Source organism: Panthera onca, chromosome A3, assembly GCF_046562875.1.
Source record: "Panthera onca isolate mPanOnc1 chromosome A3, mPanOnc1 haplotype 2, whole genome shotgun sequence".
Classification (NCBI taxonomy): Eukaryota; Metazoa; Chordata; class Mammalia; order Carnivora; family Felidae; genus Panthera; species Panthera onca.
Window position 1 is genome coordinate 88,067,625 of NC_138341.1, and position 26,597 is coordinate 88,094,221.

Sequence of the window (26,597 nt, forward strand, 5' to 3'; positions counted from 1 at the left end):
CAAGTCTTGTGTGTGTGTGTGTGTGTGTGTGTGTGTGTGTGTGTGTGCGTGAGTGCCTATGTGTGTGTGTGCACACATGTGTATCTCAGTTACAGAATCTCCTTAAAGATTGAAAATGTAAATTACAAATATAGCACACATAATCCACAAATAGCATTAAAATGCATTGATTGAAATTTGAAGCAGCTTCATTAAACAATTAATTTTACATAGTTTTCTTTTTTTTTTTTTTTTAATTGGCAACTGAGATTTATTTAAAGTAAGTCAACGGGCACAGCAGGTGGTGCCTAGCCCTGGGAACTGAGATTTCTCTGGGTGTGGGATGGGACCACAGCTGGCCACCAGCCAGGAAACACAGCCTGTCAACTCTGGGAAGGTCAGTGTCTTCAGCTCCAAGCTCAGCATGGGCCTCAAACAGATTAATAAGTGATTTCCTTCAAACCTATTTCATTTCCTCCTTTGGTTGCCCAGCAAAGGCAGTAATGCTGCAAAAGCTGTTTGAGAAGCTCCATTTCATCCAGAAATTGAAGACTGTATTCTGCTCCCTTCAGCTTGAGGCAATCTGCTGTACAGTTCCATCATGTCAACTGCTGATGCCAATTCCCACCCATTAGACAGGAGCCGTTCTTTCTGTGACTCTAATGACTTGCAGGTCTCCATTTCTGCCAGGTCACACTGTTGCCTCTGCACTTTTCAATCATGATCTGTCCAAACCAGTCATCCACGTGTGTTCATAGTTTATGAACATGGCAGTCCCAAAACCATTGGCTGCCCACTTGAGAAACTTGGCCATCTGCTCCAGAGTCATGTAAAGCAGCACACATTCAGTTATCAGGAGTGTTGGCAATTGTGGATTCATGTTACATTTCTTTAGCTTCTCTTCCAGTTCAGGTAAGTCTCGGAGATCTGCTTCAATAATGGCATATCTCTTTGAATCCAACAGGTGTCCATTGATTTGAAGTGTGCCCTCTGAATGTAGTTCCATGATGGGTTCTGATAAGAAAGGTTTGATTTGATGCTATGCTTTCTCGTGACTATCAATGGAAAATAGACTTCAAAATATTTACTTGGGAGATCTTCATCCTTTAATCTCGAGATGGTGATATCCATCCCAGCTCCAAGATTTAGAATTTAACAATGACGTTCTGTCTTCAGTAAAAATACTGACTGATGCCATGGACTTCAGCAAAATATTCTGTTAATTTCAGAGGCCTCCCTCTCCTCAGACAGTCTAACAAAATGCTGGATGTAAGGGTCATGCCAGTAGCCAATGCTTACTGTAAACCTAAACAGACTTGTTTGTTTCCTTTCTTGTGAACTCTGCTGCTTTCAAGTAGATCTGCAAGGCCTTAAGTTTTGAATCACCTCTTACATATAGAAGCATCTTTGCAAGTGCCAATGCACACCCTCATCATCTGTGTCTGTTGAGGAAGAAGAACAGGAGGTGAAAGAGGGCCTCCTCAGGCTAGTGGTCATGGGTGTGGCGGTTCTGGGGTGCTATTCCCACTGAGGATGTGGAAGTGGGATCCACAGATGCCCGGGAAGAGCAAGTCTCTGAGAAAGCAGGAGAGATGTGTACATAGTTTTCTTATTCAGATCCCGAGATAGATGATTCATGCCAACTGTCAACAAAGAAGTTAACTATTGTATGGTGAAGAGAATTGAAGTCAATTGATAAAAAGCAATCATTAGTCACTACCAGAAAGATCACTGAGAGTTCTTAACATACCTACAGTATCAGTGTTTTCAATCTGAAAATTCTTAACAATCTACAGTATCAGTGTTTTCAATCTGAAAGCCTGGAAACCACATCATAAATTTATGATGGTTGTTTGTATAGTTGACCATTGAACAACACATATTTGAACTGTGCAGGTCCACTTATACATGCATTTTAAAATAAATACATTACAATACTGTAAGTGTATTTTCTTTTCCTTATGATTTTCTTGATGACATTTTCTTTTATTTAGTTTACTTTATTGTAAAAATACAGTATAGAATACATACATATACAACATATGTGTTAATTGACTATGTTATTTGTAAGGCTTTCATTCAACAGTAGACTATTAGTAGTCAAGTTTAGGGGGAGTCAAAAGTTATAGACAGATTTTCAGCATTGTTGACCTGATCGTTGTTCAAAGGTCAACTGTAGTTCTAAAAATTCTGAAAGAAAATTCAATTAACAAATTGATTCCAACTATATATAAAAGAGGATAATACACCATAACTTGGGTTTATCCTAAGTAGCAAGATAGTTTAATATTAGAAAGTCCATAAGTACAATTTATTATATTAACAGATAAAAAGAGGGGTGCCTGGGTGGCTCAGTTGGTTAAGTGTCTAACCCTTGGTTTTGATTCAGTTCATGATCTCATGGTTGGTAGGAGTGAGCCCCGCATTGGGGTTTGTGCCCGCAATTGGGGTTCTCTCTCTCCCTCTCTCTGCCACTCTCTGGCTCTCTCTCTCTCTCTCAAAATAAATAAACTTTTAAAAAATAGATAAAAAGAGAAAAGTCAAAAAATAAAAGAGGGGCACCTGGGTGGCTCATTCAGCTAAGTGTCTGATTATTGCTCAGGTCATGATCTCGCAGTCTGTGAGTTTGAGCCCCATGTCAGGCTCTGTGCTGACAGCTCAGAGCCTGGAGCCTGCTTCGGATTCTGGGTCTCCCTCTCTCTCTGCCCCTCCCCTGCTCATCCTCTGCCTCTTTCTCTTTCAAAAACAAACATTAAAAATAATTTTAAAAAGGAGAGAGAGATATGGAGAAAAGGTATTGATCAAATTCAACATACATTAATATAAACTATAAGTAAATGAAAAATAGAAAAAAATTCTTATACAGGGAAAGAATGTGAATGAAAAATGAGGAACAAACATCATCTTAAATAGGCACTGTTAGAATCATTCATTTTAAAATCAGGAATGATAGCATGATGTTCACTTTAATTACTTTGATTTTGTGTGACATTGAAAGCTGTAGATAGTGTAAAAAATAAGAGAAAGAAATTACAGGCACAAGATCTAGAAAATAAAAAATAAAATTTATAATTCTCAACTGATATGATGGTTAACATTTAAAACACACAAAAACCTATGGATAAATTATTAGAAAAAATAGAAGCACCTGGCAATTTGGCTGATTATAAGATTAATATATATATTTTTTGAGAGAGAGAAACAGAGAGACACAAAGAGAGCATGAGTGGGGGGAGGGGCAGAGAGAGAATACCAAGCAGGCTCCACACGGGGCTCGAACTCGCCAATGGTGAGATCATGACCTGAGTCAAAACCAAGAGTCAGATGCTTAACTGACTGAGCGACCCAGGTGCCCATAAGTTTAATATATATACATATTTTAATGCTTATTTATTTATTTTTGAGAAAGAGAAAGTGTGTGAGCAGGGGTAGGGGCAGAGAGAGAGAGAGAGAGAGAGAATCCCAAACAGGCTCTTCACTATGAGTGCAGACCCTGATACAGGGCTTGATCTCATGGAGTATGAGGTAATCATCTGAAATCAAGAGTTGGATGCTTAACCAACTGAGTGACCCAGGAGCCCAAAGATTAATATATATATATATATATATATATATATATATATATATATATATTTTTTTTTTTTTTTTTTTTTCGGGGGGGGTTGGTGATGAGGTGTTTCTTTTTATGAAATTTATTGTCAAATTGGTTTCCATGCAACACCCAGTGCTCATCCCAAAAAATGCCCTCCTCAATACCCATCACCCACCCTCCCCTCCCTCCCACCCCCCCATCAACCCTCAGTTTGTTCTCAGTTTTTAAGAGTCTCTTATGCTTTGGCTCTCTCCCACTCTAACCTTTTTTTTTTTTCCTTCCGCTCCCCCATGGGTTTCTGTTAAGTTTCTAAGGATCCACATAAGAGTGAAAACATATGGTATCTGTCTTTCTCTGTATGGCTTATTTCACTTAGCATCACACTCTCCAGTTCCATCCACGTTGCTACAAAGAGACATACTTCATTCTTTCTCATTGCTACCTAGTACTCCATTGTGTATATAAACCACAATTTCTTAATCCATTCATCAGTTGATGGACATTTAGGCTCTTTCCATAATTTGGCTATTGTTGAGAGTGCTGCTATAAACATTGGGGTACAAGTGCCCCTATGCATCAGTACTCCTGTATCCCTTGGATAAATTCCTAGCAGTGCTATTGCTGGGTCATAGGGTAGGTCTATTTTTAATTTTCTGAGGAACCTCCACACTGCTTTCCAGAGCGGCTGCACCAATTTGCATTCCCACCAACAGTGCAAGAGGGTTCCTGTTTCTCCACATCCTCTCCAGCATCTATAGTCTCCTGATTTGTTCATTTTGGCCACTCTGACTGGCGTGAGATGATATCTGAATGTGTTTTTGATTTGTATTTCCCGGATGAGGAGTGACATTGAGCATCTTTTCATGTGCCTGTTGGCCATCCGGATGTCTTCTTTAGAGAAGTGTCTATTCATGTTTTCTGCCCATTTCTTCACAGGGTTATTTGTTTTTCAGGTGTGGAGTTTGGTGAGCTCTTTATAGATTTTGGATGCTAGCCCTTTGTCCAATATGTCATTTGCAAATATCTTTTCCCATTCCGTTGGTTGCCTTTTAGTTTTGTTGGTTGTTTCCTTTGCTGTGCAGAAGCTTTTTATCTTTTTTTTTTTTTAATTTTTTTAACGTTTATTTATTTTTGAGACAGAGAGAGACAGAGCATGAACGGGGGAGGGTCAGAGAGAGAGAGAGAGGGAGACACAGAATCGGAAACAGGCTCCAGGCTCCGAGCTGTCAGCACAGAGCCTGACGCGGGGCTCGAACTCACGGACCGTGAGATCATGACCTGAGCCGAAGTCGGCCGCTTAACCGACTGAGCCACCCAGGTGCCCCCAGAAGCTTTTTATCTTCATGAGGTCCCAATAGTTCATTTTTGCTTTTAATTCCCTTGCCTTTGGGGATGTGTCAAATAAATTGCTACAGCTGAGGTCAGAGAGGTCTTTTCCTGCTTTCCACTCTAGAGTTTTGATGGTTTCCTGTCTCACACTCAGACCTTTATCCATTTTGAGTTTATTTTTGTGAATGGTGTGAGAAAGGGGTCTAGTTTCAACCTTCTGCATGTTACTGTCCAGTTCTCCCAGCACCATTTGTTACAGAGACTGTCTTTTTTCCATTGGATGGTCTTTCCTGCTTTGTCAAATATTAGTTGGCCATACTTTTGTGGGTCTAGTTCTGGGGTTTCTATTCTATTCCCTTGGTCTATGTGTCTGTTTTTGTGCCAATACCATGCTGTCTTGATGATGACAGTTTTGTAGTAGAGGCTAAAGTCTGGGATTGTGATGCCTCCTGCTTTGGTCTTCTTCTTCAGAATTACTTTGGCTATTCGGGGCTTTTTGTGGTTCCACATGAATTTTAGGATTGCTTGTTCTAGTTTCGAGAAGAATGCTGGTGCAATTTTCATTGGGATTGCATTGAATGTGTAGATTGCTTTGGGTAGTATTGACATTTGAACAATATTTATTCTTCCAATCCATGAGCACAGAATGTTTTTCCATTTCTTTATATCTTCTTCAATTTCCTTCATAAGCCTTCTATAGTTTTCAGCATACAGATCTTTTACATCTTTGGTTAGATTTATTCCTAGGTATTTTATGCTTCTTGGTGCAATTGTGAATGGGATCAGTTTCTTTATTTGTCTTTCTGTTGCTTCATTATTAGTGTATAAGAATGCAACTGATTTCTGTACATTGATTTTGTATCCTGCGACTTTGCTGAATTCATGTGTCAGCTCTAGCAGACTTTTGGTGGAGTCTATCAGATTTTCCATGTATAATATCATGTCATCTGCAAAAAGTGAAAGCTTAACTTCATCTTTGCCAATTTTGATGCCTTTGATTTCCTTTTTTTGTCTGATTGCTGATGCTAGAACTTCCAACGCTATGTTAAACAACAGCAGTGAGAATGGACATTCCTGTCGTGTTCCTGTTCTCAGGGAAAAAGCTCTCAGTTTTTCCCCATTGAGGATGATGTTAGCTGTGGGCTGTTCATAAATGGCTTTTATGATCTTTGAGTATGTTCCTTCTCTCCCGACTTTCTCGAGGGTTTTTATTAAGAAAGGTTGCTGAATTTTGTCAGATGCTTTTTCTGCATCGATTGACAGGATCATATGGTTCTAATCTTTTCTTTTATTAATGTGATGTATCACGTTGATTGATTTGTGAATGTTGAACCAGCCCTGCATCCCAGGAATGAATCCCACTTGATCATGGTGAATAATTCTTTTTATATGCTGTTGACTTCTATTTGCTAGTATCTTATTGAGAATTTTTGCATCCATATTCATCTGGGATATTGGCCTGTAGTTCTCTTTTTTTTTTACTGGGTCTCTGTCTGGTTTAGGAATCAAAGTAATGCTGGATTCATAGAATGAGTCTGGAAGTTTTCCTTCCCTTTCTATTTTTTGGAACAGCTTGAGAAGGATAGGTATCATCTCTGCTTTAAACGTCTGGTAGAACTCCCCTGGGAAGCCACCTGGTCCTGGACTCTTATTTGTTGGGAGATTTTTGATAACTGATTCAATTTCTTCACTGGTTATGGGTCTGTTCAAGCTTTCTATTTCCTCCTGATTGAGTTTTGGAAGTGTGTGGGTGTTTAGGAATTTGTCCATTTCTTCCAGGTTGTCCAGTGTTTTGGCATATAATTTTTCATAGTATTCCCTGATAATTGCTTGTATCTCTGAGGGATTGGTTGTAATAATTCCATTTTCATTCATGATTTTATCTATTTGGGTCATCTCCCTTTTCTTTATGAGAAGCCTGGCTAGAGGTTTACCAATTTTGTTTATTTTTTCAAAAAACCAACTCTTGGTTTCGTTGATCTGCTCTACAGTTTTTTTAGATTCTATATTGTTTATTTCTGCTCTGATCTTTATTATTTCTCTTCTTCTGCTGGATTTAGGCTGTCTTTGCTGTTCTGCTTCTATTTCCTTTAATATGCTGTTAGATTTTGTATTTGGGATTTTTCTTGTTTCTTGAGATAGGCTGGATTGCAGTGTATTTTCCTCTCAGGACTGCCTTTGCTGCATCCCAAAGCGTTTGGATTGTTGTATTTTCATTTTTGTTTGTTTCCATATATTTTTTAATTTCTTCTCTAATTGCCTGGTTGACCCATTCATTCTTTAGTAGGGTGTTCCTTAACCTCCATGCTTTTGGAGGTTTTCCAGACTTTTTCCTGTGGTTGATTTCAAGCTTCATAGCATTGTGGTCTGAAAGTATGTATGGTGTGATTTCAATTCTTGTATACTTACGAAGGGCTGTTTTGTGACCCAGTATGTGATCTATCTTGGAGAATGTTCCATGTGCACTCGAGAAGAAAGTATATTCTGTTGCTTTGGGATGCAGAGTTCTAAATATATCTGTCATGTCCATCTGATCCAATGTATCATTCAGGGCCCTCGTCTTTATTGACCATGTGTCTAGATGATCTATCCATTGTTGTAAGTGGGGTATTAAAGTCCCCTGCAATTACCACATTCTTATCAATAAGGTTGCTTATGTTTATGAGCAATTGTTTTATATATCTGGGGGCTCCCATATTCGGCGCATAGACATTTATAATTGTTAGCTCTTCCTGATGGATAGACCCTGTAATTATTATATAGTGATCTTCTTCATCTCTTGTGACAGCCTTTAATTTAAAGTCTAGTTTGTCTGATATAAGAATGGCTACTCCAGCTTTCTTTTGACTTCCAGTAGCATGATAAATAGTTCTCCATCCCCTCACTCTCAATCTGAAGGTGTCCTCAGATCTAAAATGAGTCTCTTGTAGACAGCAAATAGATGGGTCTTGATTTTTTATCCATTCTGATACCCTATGTCTTTTGGTTGGCACATTTAGTCCATTTACATTCAGTGTTATTATAGAAAGATATGGGTTTAGAGTCATTGTGATGTCTGTAGGTTTCATGCTTGTAGTGATGTCCCTGGTACTTTGTCTCACAGGATCCCCCTTAGGATCTCTTGTAGGGCTGGTTTAGTGGTGACAAATTCCTTCAGTTTTTGTTTGTTTGGGAAGACCTTTATCTCTCCTTCTATTCTAAATGACACACTTGCTGGATAAAGGATTCTTGGCTGCATATTTTTTCTGTTCATCATATTGAAGATCTCCTGCCATTCCTTTCTGGCCTGCCAAGTTTCAGTAGAGAGATCCGGAACGAGTCTTATTGGTCTCCCTTTATATGTTCGAGCACGTTTATCCTTAGCTGCTTTCAGAATTTTCTCTTTATCCTTGTATTTTGCCAGTTTCACTATGATATGTCGTGCAGAAGATCGATTCAAGTTAGGTCTGAAGGGAGTTCTCTGTGCCTCTTGGATTTCAATATCTTTTTCCTTCCCCAGATCAGGGAAGTTCTCAGCTACGATTTCTTCAAGTACACCTTCAGCACCTTTCCCTCTCTCTTCCTCTTCTGGAATACCAATTATACGTAGATTATTTCTCTTTAGTGCATCACTTAGTTCTCTAATTTTCCCCTCATACTCCTGGATTTTTTTATCTCTCTTTTTCTCAGCTTCTTCTTTTTCCATAATTTTATCTTCTAATTCACCTATTCTCTCCTCTGCCTATTCAATCCGAGCTGTGGTCATCTCCATTTTATTTTGCAGCTCATTAATAGCATTTTTTAGCTCCTCCTGGCTCTTCCTTAGTCCCTTGATCTCTGTAGCAATAGATTCTCTGTTGTCCTCTATACTGTTTTCACGCCCAGCAATTAATTTTATGACTATTATTCTAAATTCACTTTCTGTTATATTGTTTAAATCGTTTTTGATCAGTTCGTTAGATGTTGCTATTTCCTAGAGATTCTTTTGAGGGGAATTCTTCCGTTTCGTCATTTTGGATGCTTCCTGGAGTGCTGTGGAACTGCAGGGCACTTCCCCTGTGCTGTCTTGAATAACTTGTGTTGGTGGGCAGGGCCGCAGTCAGACCTGATGTCTGCTCCTAGCCCACTGCTGGGGCCACTGTCAGACTGGTGTGTACCTTCTCTTCCCCTCTCCTAGGGGTGGGATTCACTGTGGGGTGGTGTGGCCCATCTGGGCTACTTGCACACTGCCAGGCTTGTGGAGCTGGGGATCTGGCATATTAGCTGCAGTGGATAGACAAGGTGCACAGGGGTGCGAGGGGCAGGCTCAGCTTGCTTATGCTTTGGTGATCCGCTTCGGGAGGGGCCCTGTGGCACACAGAGGGAGTCAGACCCGCCAGAGGGATGGATCCACAGAAGCACAGCATTGGGTGTTCCCGCGATGCAAGCAAGTTCCCTGTCAGGACGTGGTTCCCTTTGGGATTTTGGCTGTGTGATGGGCGAGGGAGATGGTGCTGGTGAGCGCCTTTGTTCCCCGCCAAACTGAGCTCTGTCATTAATCTGGGGCTCAACAATTCTCCCTCCTGTTGTCCTCCAGCCCTCCCACTCTCCGAGCAAAGCTGTTAGCTTATAACCTTCCAGATGTTATGTCCCGCTTGTCGTCCGAACACACTCCGTCCTGCCCCTCCGCTTTTGCAAGCCAGACTCGGGGGCTCTGCTTGGCCGGCGGGTTGCCCCTCTGCCCTGGCTCTCTCCTGCCAGTCCGTGTAGCGCACACCGCCTCTCTGCCCTTTCTACCCTCTTCTGTGGGCCTCTTGTCTATGCTTGGCTCTGGAGAATCCATTCTGCTAGTCTTCTGGCGGTTTTCTGGGTTATTTAGGCAGGTGTGGGTAGAATCTAAGTGATCAGCAGGATGCGGTGAGCCCAGCATCCTCCTATGCTGCCATCTTCCCCCAATCCCAAGGTTAATATATTTTAAAAGTCAGTTGTTATTTTCATTGTACTATCATCAAGCAACTGGAAAATGTAATTAAAGAGAAGACACCATTGTAAATCAGAGAATACCAAGTACTAGGAATAAATATAAGAAAAGAAATGCAACACCCCTAGAAAGTCAGAAAGCTTATTAAAATATATATTAAAAGACTTAAGTAAATAGACCAAATTCATGAGTAGCAAAACTCAGTATTACAAAGATGACAGTTTTTTCCAAAATAATCTATAGATTCAAAGCAATTTCAACCAAGATACAATAGGAATTTTATGGCACTGGAGAAAATCATTGTGTACATTGGAGAGGAAAAGGCAATAGCCTGGGCACTTCTCAAAAAGAAAATCAAGGACCAGGGACTTTCTCTAATAAATACCAACAATTATACAAAATAACAAAAATTAAGAGAGGCCACAAAGATAGACAAAGTGACTAACAGACTAGGACTGTGAGCTCAGAATAGACCCACGTGTATATGTAACTTTGGTATTTCAGTGTGTATAAAATCAGCTCTAAAACTATGATATATGCTGTATAACAGAATATTATTTAGCTTTAACAAGGAAAGAAATTCTAACACATGCCACAACATGGATGAACCTTATGGATGTTATTATGCTAAGTGAAATGAGCCAGTCACAAAATGGCAGATACTGGGGGCACCTGGATGGCTCAGTGAGCAGAGCATGCAACTCTTGATCTTGGGATCATGTGTTCAAGTGTAGAACCTACATTTAAAAAAAGCAAGCAAGCGGGGCACCTGGGTTGCTCAGTCAGTTGAGTGTCTGACTTCAGCTCAGGTCATGATTTCAGGGCTGGTGAATTTGAGCCCCGCATCAGGCTCCGTGCTGACAGCTTGGAGCCTGGAGCCTGCTTCAGATTCTGTGTCTCCCTCTTTCTCTGCCCCTCCCCCACTCATGCTCTGTCTCTCTCTCTCTCTCTCAAAAATAAATAAACATTCAAAAAAATTTTTTAAAAAAAGAAAACATGTCAGACTAAACAGCTTTAAAAAAATAAAAGCAAGCAAGCAAGCAAGCAAAGACTATATGATTCTACTTATATGAGGTACGTAGAGTGACCAAATTCATAGAGACAGAAAGCAGCATGGTAGTTATTAATCTGCTATTTTGGGACAAATAAATGCCCTTTTCCCTGGCCTCTTATTATATAAGTATTTGTTGGAGATTAATGAAGTTGGAAAAAAAGAAAAACCATATTAAATAAGTGTTTATTATGAACACAACCTTCAAAATACTTGCAGTAATGTGATTTGTGTGTGTGCTTGTGTGTGTATGTATACACCTACATATAATACACAAACTTACAAATGCCAAATTTCATTTTTAAAAGCTGGGTAATGGGAGTGAGAACAAAAATGAGCAAAACAGTTTTGGGGACATCTGTGTTTTCATTCTGGGAAACTCTGTAGGAACATGAGCAATAAGAGATTCAAGTTAGCATTCAAGACCAACAGACAACATTTTTTACAGCTTTGTGACAGATATTGGTCAACCACGAAAGCAGTCTCCCCCAGACAGCACATTCCACAGACAGGATAGCTATGACAAAAATGAACTACAACTTTAAAACCACCAATAAGAAACCAAGAAGAAGCCACTGTTTTTAGCCAAGTATCCTGAAATGACAGCATGATTAATTGATCACAAACTACAGCATGTTGGAAGCAAGCTATTGTATAAAGAAACCTGCTTTATGAAATATAAGCATAACAACAATTAAGGCAATTTATCCAGTAATGAATCTTTTACTTCACCTTTAAAAACGGGAGCACTTGGTAAACACATGCAAAAAAATAAGTGCTTGTTCAAAAAGAAGTGGGAGATGAAAGTTGTCAGGAGATGAGAAATCAAGACAAATAAGGTCTTTAAATTTTTTTGATATTTATTTTTTTCTAAAAATCAATACATATCATTTCCTAAAAAACAGAAATGTAGAAAAACGTCACATTGACTGTTCTTCAAACAAAACACAATTACTAAGCATTTTTAACCTACTTGTAAATCACACACTCTATGTAAACTTTTTAACTTATCCCATACAATTAATCATATTGTGTATTTTCTCATATTGCTACAGTCTCATAATTAATTTTTAATGAATATATAATACTCCATTAGGGAAATATAGATCTTGTGCATGTTGCCCCTCACTTAGTCCCTAGTCCTTCTACAGATTCAATTTCTGTTATGTTTCTTGTATATCTTATCATTCCAGATATTTCTACATATACAAGCAGGTGAATGTGTGTATATGATGATAGCATACTTTAACAAACTTTTCCCCCTTGTGTCATTTCCTTATTTAAAATGTGTCATTGGAAATCATTCTTTATTACTGCATAATATCTGCCTTATTTTTATTTTTTAAATTGTGGTAAAATATACAAAACATAAAATTTACCAGCTTAACCATTTAAAAATGTGCAGTTCAGTAGTGTTAAGTAGATTCACATTGTTGTGGGACCAACCTCTAGAACTTTTTCTTTTTACAAAACTGAAATTCTGTACCCATTAATCAATCAACCCCATTCTCCTTTCCCAGCCCCTGACAACCATTATTCTATTTTCTGTTTCTATGAATTTGACCACATTAGACCGTATATAAGTGGATTGATACAGTATTTGTCTTTTTGTGTCTGGTTATTTCCCTTAGCATGTCTTCAAGGTTTATCTATCATGTCAGAACTGTCTTCCTTTTTATAGTTGACTAATATTTCAGTGTGTATACACCTGTTTTGTTTATCCATTCATCTTTCAATGGACATTGAAACCTTGAAACACTGGGTTGTTTCCACCTTTGACTATTGTGAATAATGCTATGAACATGCATGTACAGATATCTCTCCAAGATCTTGCTTTACGTTCTCTTGAACATATATACACCGAAGGGGGATTGCTGGATCATGGGATAACTCAATTTTTAATTTTTTGATGAACCGCCATAGTGTTTTCCACAGTGGCTGCACCATTTTACATTCCTAGCAATAACACACAGAGTTCCGATTTTTCTACATCTTTGCCAACACTTGTTGATAATAGTCATCCTAATGGGGGTGAGGTGGTATCTCATTATGGTTTTGATTTGCATTTTCATAATGATTAGTGCTGTTGAGCATCTTTTCATGTACTTGTTAGCCATTCTTATTTTAAGAGCTGAGTATTATTATATATAGAAACTATAATTTTTAAAATTAATATCCTGGTTAATAAACTGTCTCAGTTGCTCTTAAAAACAAAACTGCAATGACTCTTTTACATTCTTCTGGTTTCCATTTAAAAAACCTTTCATTATGGAATTTCAAATATACACTAAAGTAGGCAAACTAATATGAAGAACTCCATGTACCAATGACCCAGTTGCAACAATTACCAACTTCTGGCCAGTTTTGTTTCACTGACATTCTTACCTATATCCCTCACCCCCACCTTTTATTTTAAAGAAAATCCCAGTCATTTTATCATTTAGTTTATAATTAGTTCCCCTTGTATCTTTAAAACTTGTACAGAGTTTTTATGTGCACACAATACATTTGTAAGATAAAGTCCAAAATGTGGATTTTCTGGGTCAAAGTGGAGCTGAATTTTACATTGTGATAGATATTGCTAACTTGTCCTCAGTAAAAATTGTGTAGATTTATTCTTCCATCATCAGTAAATCAAAGTACCTGTGCTCCCTACATTCTCATCAGAACAGCATATTGTCAAACTTTAATCTTTGCCTTCATGTGAAATTTTTTTTTAACATTTTAATTATGACATTGGATACCTTCTTGTACTTTTAAAAGTCATTTCTATTTCTTTTTCTGTGGAAACCTGTGTATATACCTTGTCTATTTTTCTGAGTGGTTGAACTTTTTCTTACTGACTCCTTTTGTAATAAGGAAATTAGACCTTTTTTGGTTGCTATTTCTCATATTTGTTTGCTATGTAGAAATTTTAATATTCCTATTTGGTCACATTTATTCATCTTTAATTTTAGGACTTCTGGGGTTTGTATCCTGTTTGGAAAGTATCTCTCCAGAGCAACCTTAATTTTTTTCTCCTGTGTTTTCTTCTAATATTTTAATATGCTCCCCCTTTTTACATGTGAAAACACATTGCTCTGTTTAGAATTTTGATATAAGAATATCAAAGTCATCTAGTGACCACTCCGCACATATACAGGCTGGTGGGGCACATGGTTATAAGACCTGATATCCTGAAGAGATCATGTATATGTGTGCTGTGTAACCTATATTACATCCTCGGTAGAGTTCAGGTTTTGGTGGAGGTAATAAGCAAAGAGGATGAGAACCAGCAAGAGAAGAAACAATGCAGAGACAAGACCATCTCAAAAAAAGATTAACTTTCCCAAATTCACCATTTGTCAGCGCTGTGAAATCCTAGAGGGCACCCCAGAACGTGCCAGGCTTCGTGAACAGGGCTTCAGTACTGGCCAATGCAGAGAAGGACCGCTCCGAGAGTCTGGGGAGCTTACTTCATTCACCTTCTTACGGAGTCTCCTCGGGACCCCTCACCCAGATGGGGTGGAACTCCAACACTCTGGGCCCAAAGTCTTCGGGCAGAGCCACGCGGTCCGTCAGCCCAGCCAGAGGTGTCTCGAAGAAGGAAAACCTAACAGTTCCTCCGCTTGCGGGGTGACAGCGTCACCCCAGAGGAGCAGCAGAAGACAGTCCCACTACGTCCAGCGTAAGCCTGGAGCTCTGGGGAAGCCGCCGTCTGGCCCTAGGGCCTTTTTCTCCACCACCCAGGGTTGGTCTCGGGCGCGTGCCTCGGGGCGGAACTGGGCGGGAGAGATCGGGCAGGGGCGGAGCTGAGGCGGAGCTGAGGCGGAGCTGAGGCGGAGCTGGAAGCGGGGGCTGTGACGGTAGGGCGGGACTGGGCGGTGCCGAGACGCCGGATGGAGCGAGGGGGGGGGAAGGGGGGAGGGGGGACTGGGCGGGGCCTAGACGCGGGGGCGTATTGGGGGCGGGGCCATCCGGGGCAGTACTGGGAGCGGATCGGCGCCAGAGTGTGGGGTGGGCAGTGCTAAAGTTAGCGAGGTGGGGCCGAGGACTGGCCGGAGGCAGGACGAGGCCCCGGAAGGGAAGGAGTTGGAGGCGGAGTCAGACGGGGTGGGCGGGGGAACCAGGCGGGGAGCCTGGCCGAGGACCGGCCAAGGGGGGCGGGGCCGGCGGGGCGGGGCTAGGGCGGGGAAGAGGCAGCGTTTCGCCGCGCCGCGGGCCGGGTCCCCGCGCCCACCTCTCCTGGACCCTGTCCCGCGCGCGCCCCCGCGCGGCACGCCCAGCCATTTGCCGGCTGCGGGCCGGAGGCGGCGGCGGCCTCCCCGCCCCTTGCTGGCCTCTCCTTCCTGCTTGCGGCCCGCCCGCCAGCCCGCCAGCAGCCGGCCGAAGCGCGAGGGAGGAGACGGCGGTCGGAGCTGCGCCGGCAGCCAAAGTGCAGAGGGACAACGGCCGACTGCGGAGAGATGCTGGGCGTGGCGGCAGGAATGACCAACAGGTAAGGGTCGGGTCCTGCCGGGGCCGCCCTGCGCTCGGCACCCGCCACGTCGGCAGCGGACCGCTTCCCCGGCCTTCCCGCGGGCCTGCGCGCCGGCCGGGGGCGGGCGGCCTCTCTCCCCGCGCTCCGGCCTCGGCCCGAGCCCCTCGGTGGCCGCGGATCCCAGCGCGGAGTGCGGTCGCGTCCCCGGTCTCCCGCAGCCACGCTTTCGCGCTGCCCCCTGGGGCGCTCAGACCAGGGCTGGCGGCCGCTCATGAGAGGTTCCACTAGTTATTGGTGACGTGTCCAATATCGCCTAAGCCCTTCGAGGGCTTAGCGCAGCAGCCCACAGCAGATGCTTGTTGACTGAATAATTCATATCCCAGCTGTTGGAGCACGTATATAGACCAGCGACTCTCAAACGTCTTGGTCTTAGCACGCATTTTAAAAATAAGAGAACTTTTTGCTTGTGATGGCTATTCCTGTAGGTATTTACTGGATTAGAAGTGAAATCTGAGGCATTTAAAAATGTTTAATTCATTAGAGAAACAGTTAATTCATGATATGTTAACAGACATAATACATTTTTATGAAAATAATCATTTTCCTAAACAAAAAAATCAGTGCGACGAGTGGTGGTCTTTTACATTTTGCAAATCTCTTAAATGTCTGCCATAGTAGGACAACTAGAGTTTCCTAAATGCATTGAATTCAGTCTATTGCGATGTGTTTTGGTTGAACTGTGTGAAGAAAATCTGGTCTTACACAAATATGTCGTTGGAAAAGGGAGGAGTGTTTTGATACCTCTTTCAGATAATTTGTGGATTTTTTTTTGCTGCTACCCCCAAACTAGATAAATGGTAGTTTCTTAAAGATTTGTTTGGAAGTGGAATCTGAAGCCTTACCAGTGAGCTTTTCACACTCTGTTAGGTTAAAATTCATTGGTCTGTCTTGCAGTTTGAATGGACTTGTTACCCATTGTAACATCATATGTTGGTCATTTGGAAAATGTTGGTTCATAGAGTTAGGCACGTCTTCCAAATGCTGACACATTTCATTATACTATACTACGGGATAATATTTGTTAATTTTACCACTGATTTAATTACAAATCTCTTTAACTATGAGAACATGCCAAGCTCAAGGTGGTGGCAACAAGTTTCCACCATTTGGAATTTTCAGTTGAAAGTTTGATTTTTATTATTGGCAGGAAACTACTGTCAGTTGTTTTCCTCTAAGTGAGAGGCTCAGTTTTTTGAGCCTCAGGAAATGTCTGCCAAGTACCAGTCTAAAAACCATAGTTTATCACTTATTATTTCCAGTAAAAATGGTATATCCTGAAGAACATTTAATTCACCTCATCACTCAGGGACACATGTGCTTTTCCTGGAGACAACCACCTTACTTTGGTATGCAGCAGAACTGCTGTATGCATACCTCCCTTTTCATCACAAGTAACAAGAAAGTCAAGATTTAATAACATTAATAATTTGTACCACTTCATCAAGGACATTTTTTCGTTTTTTGAAAAATTAACTGAATATCAAGTCGATACAAAATTTAAAAGATATGTAAGATATAAAGAATAATGATACAGTGGATACACAGTATAAAGAACATAAACTGTTTCCTTTTAAGGCCCTTGAACACCTTCCTGATCTAGCATCCCTCCTTGATCCCATCCCCTTCCCATCTTGAATTTGCTATTAGCAATACTTTTTTTTTTTTTTTGGTATTAAGTACATTCATGTTGTTGGATGACCATCACCACCACCCATGCATCTCTGGAATTCTTTTCATTTTACAAAACTGAAACTCTGTACCCATTAAACAACACCTTTCTTTTCCTCCCTCCCTATCAACCCCTGGTAACTCCTATTCTGATTTTTGTCTCTGATTTTGATGATTCCAGGTACCTCATATATGTGGAATCAATTATATACAGTGTTTGTCTTTCTGTGATTGGCTTATTTCATTCACTTGGCATAATATGCTCAAGGTTCATCCATGTTGTAGCATGTCAGAATTTCCTTGCTTTTTAGAGCTGAATAATATTCTGTTGTTTATAAGTACCATTCATTTGTTTTCTTTATCTGTTCATCTTTTGATGGTTACTTGGATTGCTGTATGTTTTACCTATTGTGAATAATGATGCTATGAACATAGGTATGCATTCTTTAATTGAACAATTTTTAAGTTTATTTATTTATTGTGAGAGAAAGAGGGTGTGTGTGCATGTGTGCAAGTTGAGGAGGAGCAGAGACAGAGAGAGAGAGAGAGAGAGAGAGAGAGAGAAAGAATCCCAAGCAGGCTCCATGCTGTCGTGCAGAGCTCCATGTGGGGCTCCATCTCACAAACTGCGAGATCATGACCTGAGTGGGGCTCGAAACCACAAAACTGGGAGATCATGACCTGAGCCAAAATCAAGAGTCAGACGCTTAGCCCACAGAGCCACCCAGGTGCCCCTCTTTAATTGAAGTTTTTATAGTTTCACATACAGTTATAAAAAATAATTCAGAGAGATCCAGTGTATCCTTTACCCAGTTTCCCCCAATGATATTTTGCAAAATCGTAGTACAGTATCACAATCATGATATTGATGGTAATACAATCCATCAGTTTTATTCAGATTTCCTAGTCATGTGTGTGTGTGGGGGGGTGGTGGTGGGTGTGTGTGTATTTAGTTCTGTGTAATTTTATCACAGGTGGTGGTGCATGTGTCTATCACCACAGTCAAGAACTAGAACAGTGAGTTCCAGGACCACAAGGATCCCACGTGTTGCCATGTTATACCCACACCCACCTCCATGTTTCTTCCTCTTTCTTAAAGCCTGGAAACCACTCATCTGTTTAGCGTTTCTAAAATGTTGTCATTTCAAAAATTTTATAGAAGCAAATCAGACATATATAACCTTTTGGGATTGCCTTTTATAAAATCCAGCTTAATTCCCTGGACATGCCTCCAAGCTGTAGTTCTTTGTTGTGGCTGAGTAGTACTCCATGGTATGGGTATGGGACAGTCTGTTCTCCAGTTGAAGGATCTTTGGGCTATTTCCAGGTGTGGACTGTTAATAAAGATACTATGAACTGGTTTTTATGTAGATAACAAGTTTTCCTTTCTCTGGGATAAATGTCCAAGAGTGTAGTTGCTGGATTGTATGGTAATTTCAGTTTTCACTTTCTAAGAAATTGATGGATTATTTCAAAGTGGCTGGAATTCAGTTGCACCACTAAGCGACCAGCTTTTATACCCACTTATACCCACTTTTGCTTTTGCATTGTCAGTGAAAGTGTCAGTACAGTGCAAATGGCTACAGCAACTTTTTTTGGAACTTCTTGGCACCATTATTAAGAGGGTTTTGATCTCCCAGACCTCTTGTAAAGGTCTTGGAGATTACCTCCCCCCCACTCCCCACCCAGCCACCACCTCCTCCAGGGTTTTGAGATTACATTTTGAGAACCACTGTTAATGACATAATCCTAAGTGATGAGGGAAGTGCAGATATTTTTAAAAGAATATATAGAAAGATTTCTCTTAAAATATATATTAAAGGCTTGTTGTAGTGTGTGTGTTCTGGTTTTGGAAGTTTTTAGTGGGACTTACTAGCTAAGACTTGAAGAACCACTATGGAAAAAGCAGTTTTCTGCCCTTAAGGATTTTCAGGACAGGATGACTAGTGTTGTTATGAAAAGGGAGAATGTCATGGCAGCGAGGGTCTTCCTAAAACTTCAGTGCTGTATGCCTGTTTGTTTGTATTGGTGAGGAAATTGGGCTCTTCACTTTTAAGAAAACTAATGAAAATTAGGTGGTGAAAAGATACCTTCAATTCTGGTTGTTCTGTGCCGTATGAGCTTAGAGAAAACAATCCAACAGGAATGCTGTCTTGATTTTTTTTAAGTTTTATCATTGATCTGCAATGTTATATTAGTTTCAGGTGTACAACATAGTTATTGGACAATTCCATACGTTACAAAGTGCTTACGTTACAAATTGCTCACCACGGTAAATGCAGTTATCATGTCACCATACAGTGTTGTTACAGAATTATTGGCTGTATTCCCTATGTTGTGATTTTTATCACCTTGACTTAATTTATTTTAGAACTGGAAATCTGTAAATGCCCTTCACCTGTTTTGCCCTTGCCCCCATCCCCTGCCACATCCCCCCCACCCCGTGACCACCAGTTTGTTCTCTGAGGCTGTTTGTGTTTTATATTGTTTGTTCATTTTTGTTTTTTAGATTCCACGTATTATCATTGCCATCCCTTTCCTTTTTGGTAGTCCCTTGAACCGTCTTCTGGAAAGCTCTTTCTCTTGCCCAACGTGGATATAGCACTTGAGCTTTCCTATCTTCCTAGAGAGGGCCTTTCTGCCCCTCCACTGGGTCAGAGAAACTTCAATAGCTATAGCAGATCTATAATGGGAGAGCAGAGCTTTGCTCTGAGAGTCTCTATTTTTAATAGTGTTGTGTTTGTTCTTCAGATAATCATTTAAATAAACCCCAGTGTAGGTCATGTTCTTAGTTAAGGTTGCACTTAAATAGAAGACAAAACATCTCAGGCCATTTGTCGATTTACATTTCTTGTAATTACGCTTTAAGCTGTGGTTTCCCACCCACAGGAGTATTATCTACATTACATGCTGGACTGTTGCCATGTTGTCTTCCAAAAACTTCAATTTTAAGATACTTGAGAAGCAAAGGCTGCTTCACCTGCTGCTACACGCTGTGCATTCTACCCCACAGTGGTTTTATCTCCCCTCATACTGATATCAGCTCATCTCTTTTATTTGATCTCATCAGACATTTCTACACTGGAGTTCACAGGGGGGAGAGGTGGAAGCATTTTCCTGCATATTTCTTTTTTTTTTTTTTTCCTTCATGTTGGAGCCTGTTTTGGAGTTTGATGAGTCCACAAGGACATTTAACATAAGGGGCGGGAAGTTACAGATAAGTCAGGCTCCGAATAGTGTGTTCTGTGTAGGGTAGGTAAAAGGGTGCTAGCAATTGAGTTCGAATGCTGACAGATATGTTGGGGGTAGGAGACACCTGAAGTCTGGGGTCTTACCAGGATGTCTGAGGGTCATGTATGATAAAGTGATAAAAACAGATAAAAACTGTTTGCAAAAAATGTGTATATACACACACACATTCTCTGTGTATAAAAATGCAATCATAGTTGTACTGTTTTGCAATTGCTTTTTTTAAAGATATTTTTTAAATTTTAGTAGAATACATGTAACAAAATGTACCATCTTAATCATTTTTCAGTGTACATTCAATGGCATTAAGTACATTCACATTGGGGTACGACCATCACCACTGTCCATCTCCAGAACTTTCTCATTATCCCAAACTGAAACTCTAGGCCCATTAAACAGTATTGCCCCATTGTGGGGAATAAGCTTAGGAATTCCCTGAGCTTGCACCCATGGGTTAGGAAGGCATAAAAAAATAGAAAGCCATAGGATATACACACCCAAGTTTGGGTAAATAAGATTAGGTAAACGGGGCAAAGTCCCCCAGAATAGGTAAAGTGGGGCAGAGGCTCTCAGTATAGGACAAAGGTATAGGAATAGGGAACCTCAGGATAAAAACATCCAAGATGAGGTAAACAAGATTAGGTATTCAGGGTGGAAATGCCCCCCAATTTAGTAATAGCTGAAAGCTGCTTTCTCAAGAAGGAAGGACCAAATTAGGTAAACAGGTAAATAGGGCAATGGACCTCAGCAGAGTGAAGTTGCCCAGAGGGGAGCTAATTAGCAAAAGAAAGATGCCTTATTGACCCTGATATAGCATGCTTTGTCTTTCTTGTCCCCTAGGCCAGTTTAGGTAAACAGAGGTGGGGCCTTATGTCTGCTGTAAACAACCTTCTGCCTGGCACCAGGATTTTGTTTTGTATTGACCCAAACCCCTAATCCCGCATATCTTCAAAACCCCCTTTCCCTCATGCCCTTGAGTTAATGTTCACAGATTCATGGTCTCTTTGTGCACACCCATCACCACATTTGTAAGCCTTCTGATCCCAATAAAAACGGAGCAAGGACCCTTACATGGGGCTCTTGTCTTCTGGATGTTAGCATCTCTCGCATTTTTAATCCTGCATCCCACTTTCTTGCTGGACAAGAAAGAACTCCAGACCCAGAGTCTATGACACCCCCTTCCTGGCAGTTGTTTTTTCTAACTTAATAAGCTGTCTTACAGGTTTTCCTGTGTGGCATATCTAGATCTACTGTAAGTTTTCAACTTTAGATTGGCTGTGTATAGTAGTTCAAAGTATGCATGTGATGTGACTTATATAACCAGCCCTTGATAGACATTTCAGTTCCAGATTTTTGTTATTACAAGCCCTTTGAACATCTGTGCCAGTGCTTCCATAGGAGATACCTGAGGGTAGAGTGGGTGTGTGCATGGATGGTTGGACCCATGTTCCAGTCCCACTTCTGTCCCTTCATGGCTCTGTGGCCTTACCTGGTTAAGCTCTTTAAGGCTTATTTCCTTAATTTATGAAGTAATATCTATCTCAGAGAATCATTGTGAGCATTAAATATAATGGCAAATATAAAGATTTCTGAAAGATACAAATGTAGTTGTTAGTAATTGTTGCCCCTGGAGAGGCAGTCTATGAATCTAAGGAATTTAGGAATCTATCATGAGAGGGGAATTTTTTTACTATGTGCCTTTTCGTACAGTTTTGATTTTTTTTAAAAATCTTTTTTAATATTTACTTTTTATTTCTTTGATAGCACAAGCAGGAATGGGTCAGAGAGAGGGAGACAGAGGGTATGAAGTGGGTTCTGTGCTGACAGCGGAGCCTGATATGGGACTTAAACTCACAAACCATGAACCTGAGCTGAAGTCAGACGTTCAACTGACTGAGCTACCTAGGCACCCTGTTTTGATTTTTTTTAACCTTGTGCACGTAAAATTTTTTAATGAGTCTGACTTCATGCCAGGAACATAGTAGGTGTTCAGTTAATAGTAACTGTAGTTGTTGATGTTGATTTTTTCCTATCATCCTGGTTGTTTTTTCCAAGCTTACAACTTCTGACCTCACTGTCTGTTAATGGCATTGATTCAGTCCTTTGTGATTTCTTCCTTTCCTTTACTTCCTGTACCCACATTCTTGCTGAGTTCCTACCTTAGAATTTTTTTTTTATCCATATTTCTTTCTCATTCCTTTCTTACTAACTTTTCCACCCTCATCCTGATTACCTTTCAAGTGAGTGTAAGAAAACAATATCAAGGCTGGGGAAGACTTAGAGAATGCAAAATAAAATATATATGCATATTAAACATTTGAGGTGGAACACATAATTTTGTGTGTTCCTGTTTGCCATTTAAATGTTGATAAAGTACAGATTCTTTTAAAAGTGTTATGAGATTTGTGGTAGCATTTTTGTAGTGTATGCTTTCTGTTAGCATATACTGAAAACACAATTACAGTAACATGAAGATCTAAGAAATTTGCCTAGCATTTAAAAAATGTTTTCATGTGGGAAAAAGAATCTACTAAACTGATGTATTCAATGCTTTTGTGGGCCTACTATAGTAGTCCACTAAACTGTTCCTTTATTTTATAGGTCAGGAGTTGGATACAGAGGTAATTTTATTTATCTCTGTTCAAGGCCACAGAATGAGTGGCTCTAGTGCTTAGGACTAGACCCCAAACTTTGAAGATAGTGTGGAGTCCTCTCTGCTGTGCTACCTTAGTTTGTTCTATTACTGCATTCAAATTGCACTGTTAATAGTTTGTTACATATATATTTTATCTTCCTATCTATATTGTAAATGCCTTGAAGGCTGAGCCTTTTATCTATCTGAGCCCCATTAACATAGTGGTTCTGGAAATGTCCAAATGAATTATTAAATGTTGCCTTAGAATTGTTCTGTCACAGAGGTCCTGGATGTCACTCTTTTTTTCAGGTGGATTCCTTTTGTGAAGTGCGTTTTTTGGGGCATGGGATTCGTAGGCACACATGATGGTGATTGCATTTGTTCATTCCCAGAGCCTTAGGTCTTTTTACCCACACATGTCCACTGCCCTCACATGGCATAGTCTGAGAGTTTCCTTCCTATCGATAGGCTTCTTTACTGATATATCAGTTAAGTGACATATACCAGCTGCTTAAACAGATTGTAAATTATTTCTCATTGGTAAGTGTAGTAGTTGTTGGTTTTGTTTTTGTGTGTTTTTTTGTTTTAAAGCTGGACGCATTGCTATTCCGTATGGAATCTGCCTTACTAATATAATATGGAAGAGAGGGGATGCAGTTGCTGCCTCTGCCACAGCTGGTTGTTCCTTCTTCTCAATTCAGTAGATTCCACAGATTTTTTAATATATAAGGTACAGTGCACATACAGCTGTGGGGATTGAAAGGCAAATAAGACATGGTCTCAACTCTAGAGTGTCTTCCAGTTTGACTATTCTGTCATTCATGTTGGCTCCAGATTTTCCTGAAGCACCACTTTGGTCATATTACTCCACTTTTCAGAATATTGAGAAGGCTTTTTATTGCCTATCACAAAGTCCAAACTCTCGAGCCTAAAGTTTAAGGCTCTTTGTGGTCTGGCCCCAGCCTGTCTTTATAGCCTTGTCACACACTGTTCCCTTAGTCTGTGTTTCACTAAACTCTCACCTACTTGCCATTTTTTGAAAACATCTAGTGTTTCCCGTCCCTGTGTCTTTGTTCATACTATTCTTTTGGGCCAGAAAACGTATTCTCCTGTGTCTTTTTGGCACTTGGGACAAAATTGCCACTTCTCTCATGAAATAATGAATTTCTGGAACATTTATTGAGCCCTTGTTGTGTGCTTGGGGAATTAGGGACTCAGAGCTTGTGTTTGTTCTCTGAAAGCATTTAGACTTTTTTTGGTAGTTATCAGCTTCTGTTTTGTGTTATACTTGTTTGTGTATATGTCTAACTTTTTCTGCCAAATTGTGATCTCTGAATCTAAAGGAATGTCTTAATCAAAATTTGTTAAATGTCCAAAGAAAAACAAACTAGATTTAAATTAACTTTATTTCTCCTTTTATTTCTTCATTTGTTAGTGAATGGAAAATTCAGTGCTGGTTCTGCTTAGTGCCTGTGACACCGTTGAATAAACCCATCACACTTTGAGTAAAACAACATAGCTTTCACATTTGGTTTAACTTAACTCTTCAGTGTAGTGTATACTAGTGGTGGAGACCCAGCACCCATGAAACATTAGGAAGAAATTCAAACGATGTTTAGTCATCCATGTTTATTTAGATAATTTTGTTTCATTGTCAGTCCACTGACAAAGCTTTTGAAAGCTTTCTTAGTGATAACCACCTTTTATTAATTACCTACTTCGACAAAAAGTACTTTAAAGATGTTGAACATTTATGTAACAAATTTTACCTTCACAGTCACATTGTGAGGTAGAGTTTTTTTATGCCCACTTTTACAGATGAGTGATCTAAACTCAAGAGATGAAGAACTCACCAAGTTCCACATTCATGACAGAGCCGGGGTTCACCTGTGTCTCCTCCATTTGCTTCAGTATTCAGTAGGTCAGAGCTCTCTACTTCTTTGCCTGTGTTTCAAATCTTTCTCTTATCTTCGCGTGCCAGCCAGCCTATCCAGTTTTATTCCCCACTACTCTTTCTTTACATCATCTTATTGCCAGACATACAACAGTCCTTCTTTCTGAACTTGGTTTTTCCTTTTTTGTGAGGCAGAGAGTTCCAAATCTTGTGCTCAAGGCCCAGCTTAAACTTGAAGATGGTTTCCCTGGCTGCTTCAACCTCTTGTTAGTCTTTTCTTTCTTGGCCTCCTAGAGAACATATTGGATAAGATTAAGTTATTTACTTAAATTTAGTGTGTGGATACTTGTGTGCAACACACAAGTGACTCCTATGTTAAGTTTGAACTCTTGGCTATCTATGCTTGTATATACTAAAGTATTATTTATAAATTTGGGAAGATAGTTCCAATTCAGTGTGCATTCATTTATGTATGCTGTGGAGCATATTATAATATAGTGAGGGATTACATTTATCTACTTTGTATTGCATCTCATATGTGTATACAGGTATCGTAGGAGAAGTTTTAAAAAGTCTTTTAGAAATTTAAAGGAGGAAACGATCATTTGTCACCTGTTAGAGACTTATTGTTATTTATTTAAGATGTGGGGATCAGTCAAATGTTTATTGAGATCTCTTTGGAGGTAGAGACATATCGGTCATGGCAGTGTTGAACCAGGGGCTGCTTTATTTGGAACATTGTAGGGGAGATTCGTGACTCTCAGTCTCAATACATGGGCCACAGACCAACAGCGTGGGGGGATCATACTAACTGCAGATTGCTCACCCTCTTCCTGTACTTCTTGGGGGAAAATGTCATGAAATCTGTACTTTTAAATTTTTTATTATGGAGAATTTCAGACATTTACAAAACTGGAGGGATTAATGTATCCCCATGTGCTACCACTCAGCTTCACTAATTATTGACTGATGGTAAATCTTTGAGGGCCAATCTTTTTTCATTCTTCTCTTTCCTATGGCATATCATAAAGATTTTAATATGTATCCTTAAAAGATAAGGACTTTTCTAATAAAACTTTTTAAATGTCACTACAACATCATTATCGCACCTGAAAAATATTACTAACAATTCCTTGGTATCATCAACTACTCAGTTAAACTTTCCATTTATTTCAGATATCCATTTTATTTTATAGGTATTCTGAATTGGCATCTAAGTAAGGTTTATGTGTTTTGGTAGCTTGCTAAATCTGTTCATCAGTTCCCAGCAGCATACTAAATTCTCTGGGTTTTAACTTATATACTCCAGACTTGGAGCTGAAGAATCTGGCAGTCTGGAAATGCCAACAGATCAGATCAAAAAGCCACAACAAAGGGCTGCTCTCTGTGGCCAAAAGACCAGGAGAGAGACAGTTTAACACGATATAAAACATCTAGACAGCATATGCTGTACTCTAATCAAACACCCAGAAAAAACTGTGGCCACACCACTACTCATGCCAGCAGAGTCCAAGGGGGAGACTAGACTCACCAGGCTGGACCCAGGCACCCCAACACCTCTGTCATGGTGGGGTCAGTGAATGTCAAGGAATCAAGACTTTCATATTCACCAGCTGGTAATTACTGCCCCCTCTCCCAATTATCACAGTGTTAGTAGAGACAATGTGGGGAACTAGAACTCTCATCCTGGCTCACCATTAGTGAAGAATCCCCATCTTGGGTGTCAACAGAGGCCAATGGGG

The 26,597-nt window shown here is 40.2% G+C and overlaps 2 protein-coding genes across 5 annotated transcripts in view; one reads left to right on the plus strand and one right to left on the minus strand.

Annotated features, from left to right (window-relative positions):
- Nucleotides 1-419: 419 nt before the first annotated feature.
- Nucleotides 420-1,476, minus strand: LOC132687865 (leucine carboxyl methyltransferase 1). The gene is given in 9 exon segments (XM_060646454.2): nucleotides 420-534; nucleotides 536-692; nucleotides 695-730; nucleotides 733-1,011; nucleotides 1,014-1,163; nucleotides 1,166-1,194; nucleotides 1,196-1,285; nucleotides 1,366-1,397; nucleotides 1,399-1,476. Coding segments are annotated over 9 exon segments (966 nt in total).
- Nucleotides 1,477-15,078: 13,602 nt separating this feature from the next.
- LIMS1 (LIM zinc finger domain containing 1) overlaps nucleotides 15,079-26,597 on the plus strand; it is a 155,521-nt gene continuing 144,002 nt past the window's right edge. Inside the window, exons 1-2 of one of the 4 annotated variants that reach the window (XM_060610404.2) lie at nucleotides 15,255-15,367; nucleotides 24,780-24,882. Coding sequence is in view for 1 of the 4 variants with exons in the window: in XM_078444330.2 (XP_078300456.1) it covers nucleotides 15,336-15,367 (32 nt within the window). In the remaining 3 variants the exon portion in view is untranslated. Of the gene's footprint in view, nucleotides 15,368-24,779; nucleotides 24,883-26,597 lie in introns of all 4 variants that reach the window. The other 3 variants (XM_060610408.2, XM_078444330.2, XM_060610392.2) reach the window with 3 other exon arrangements.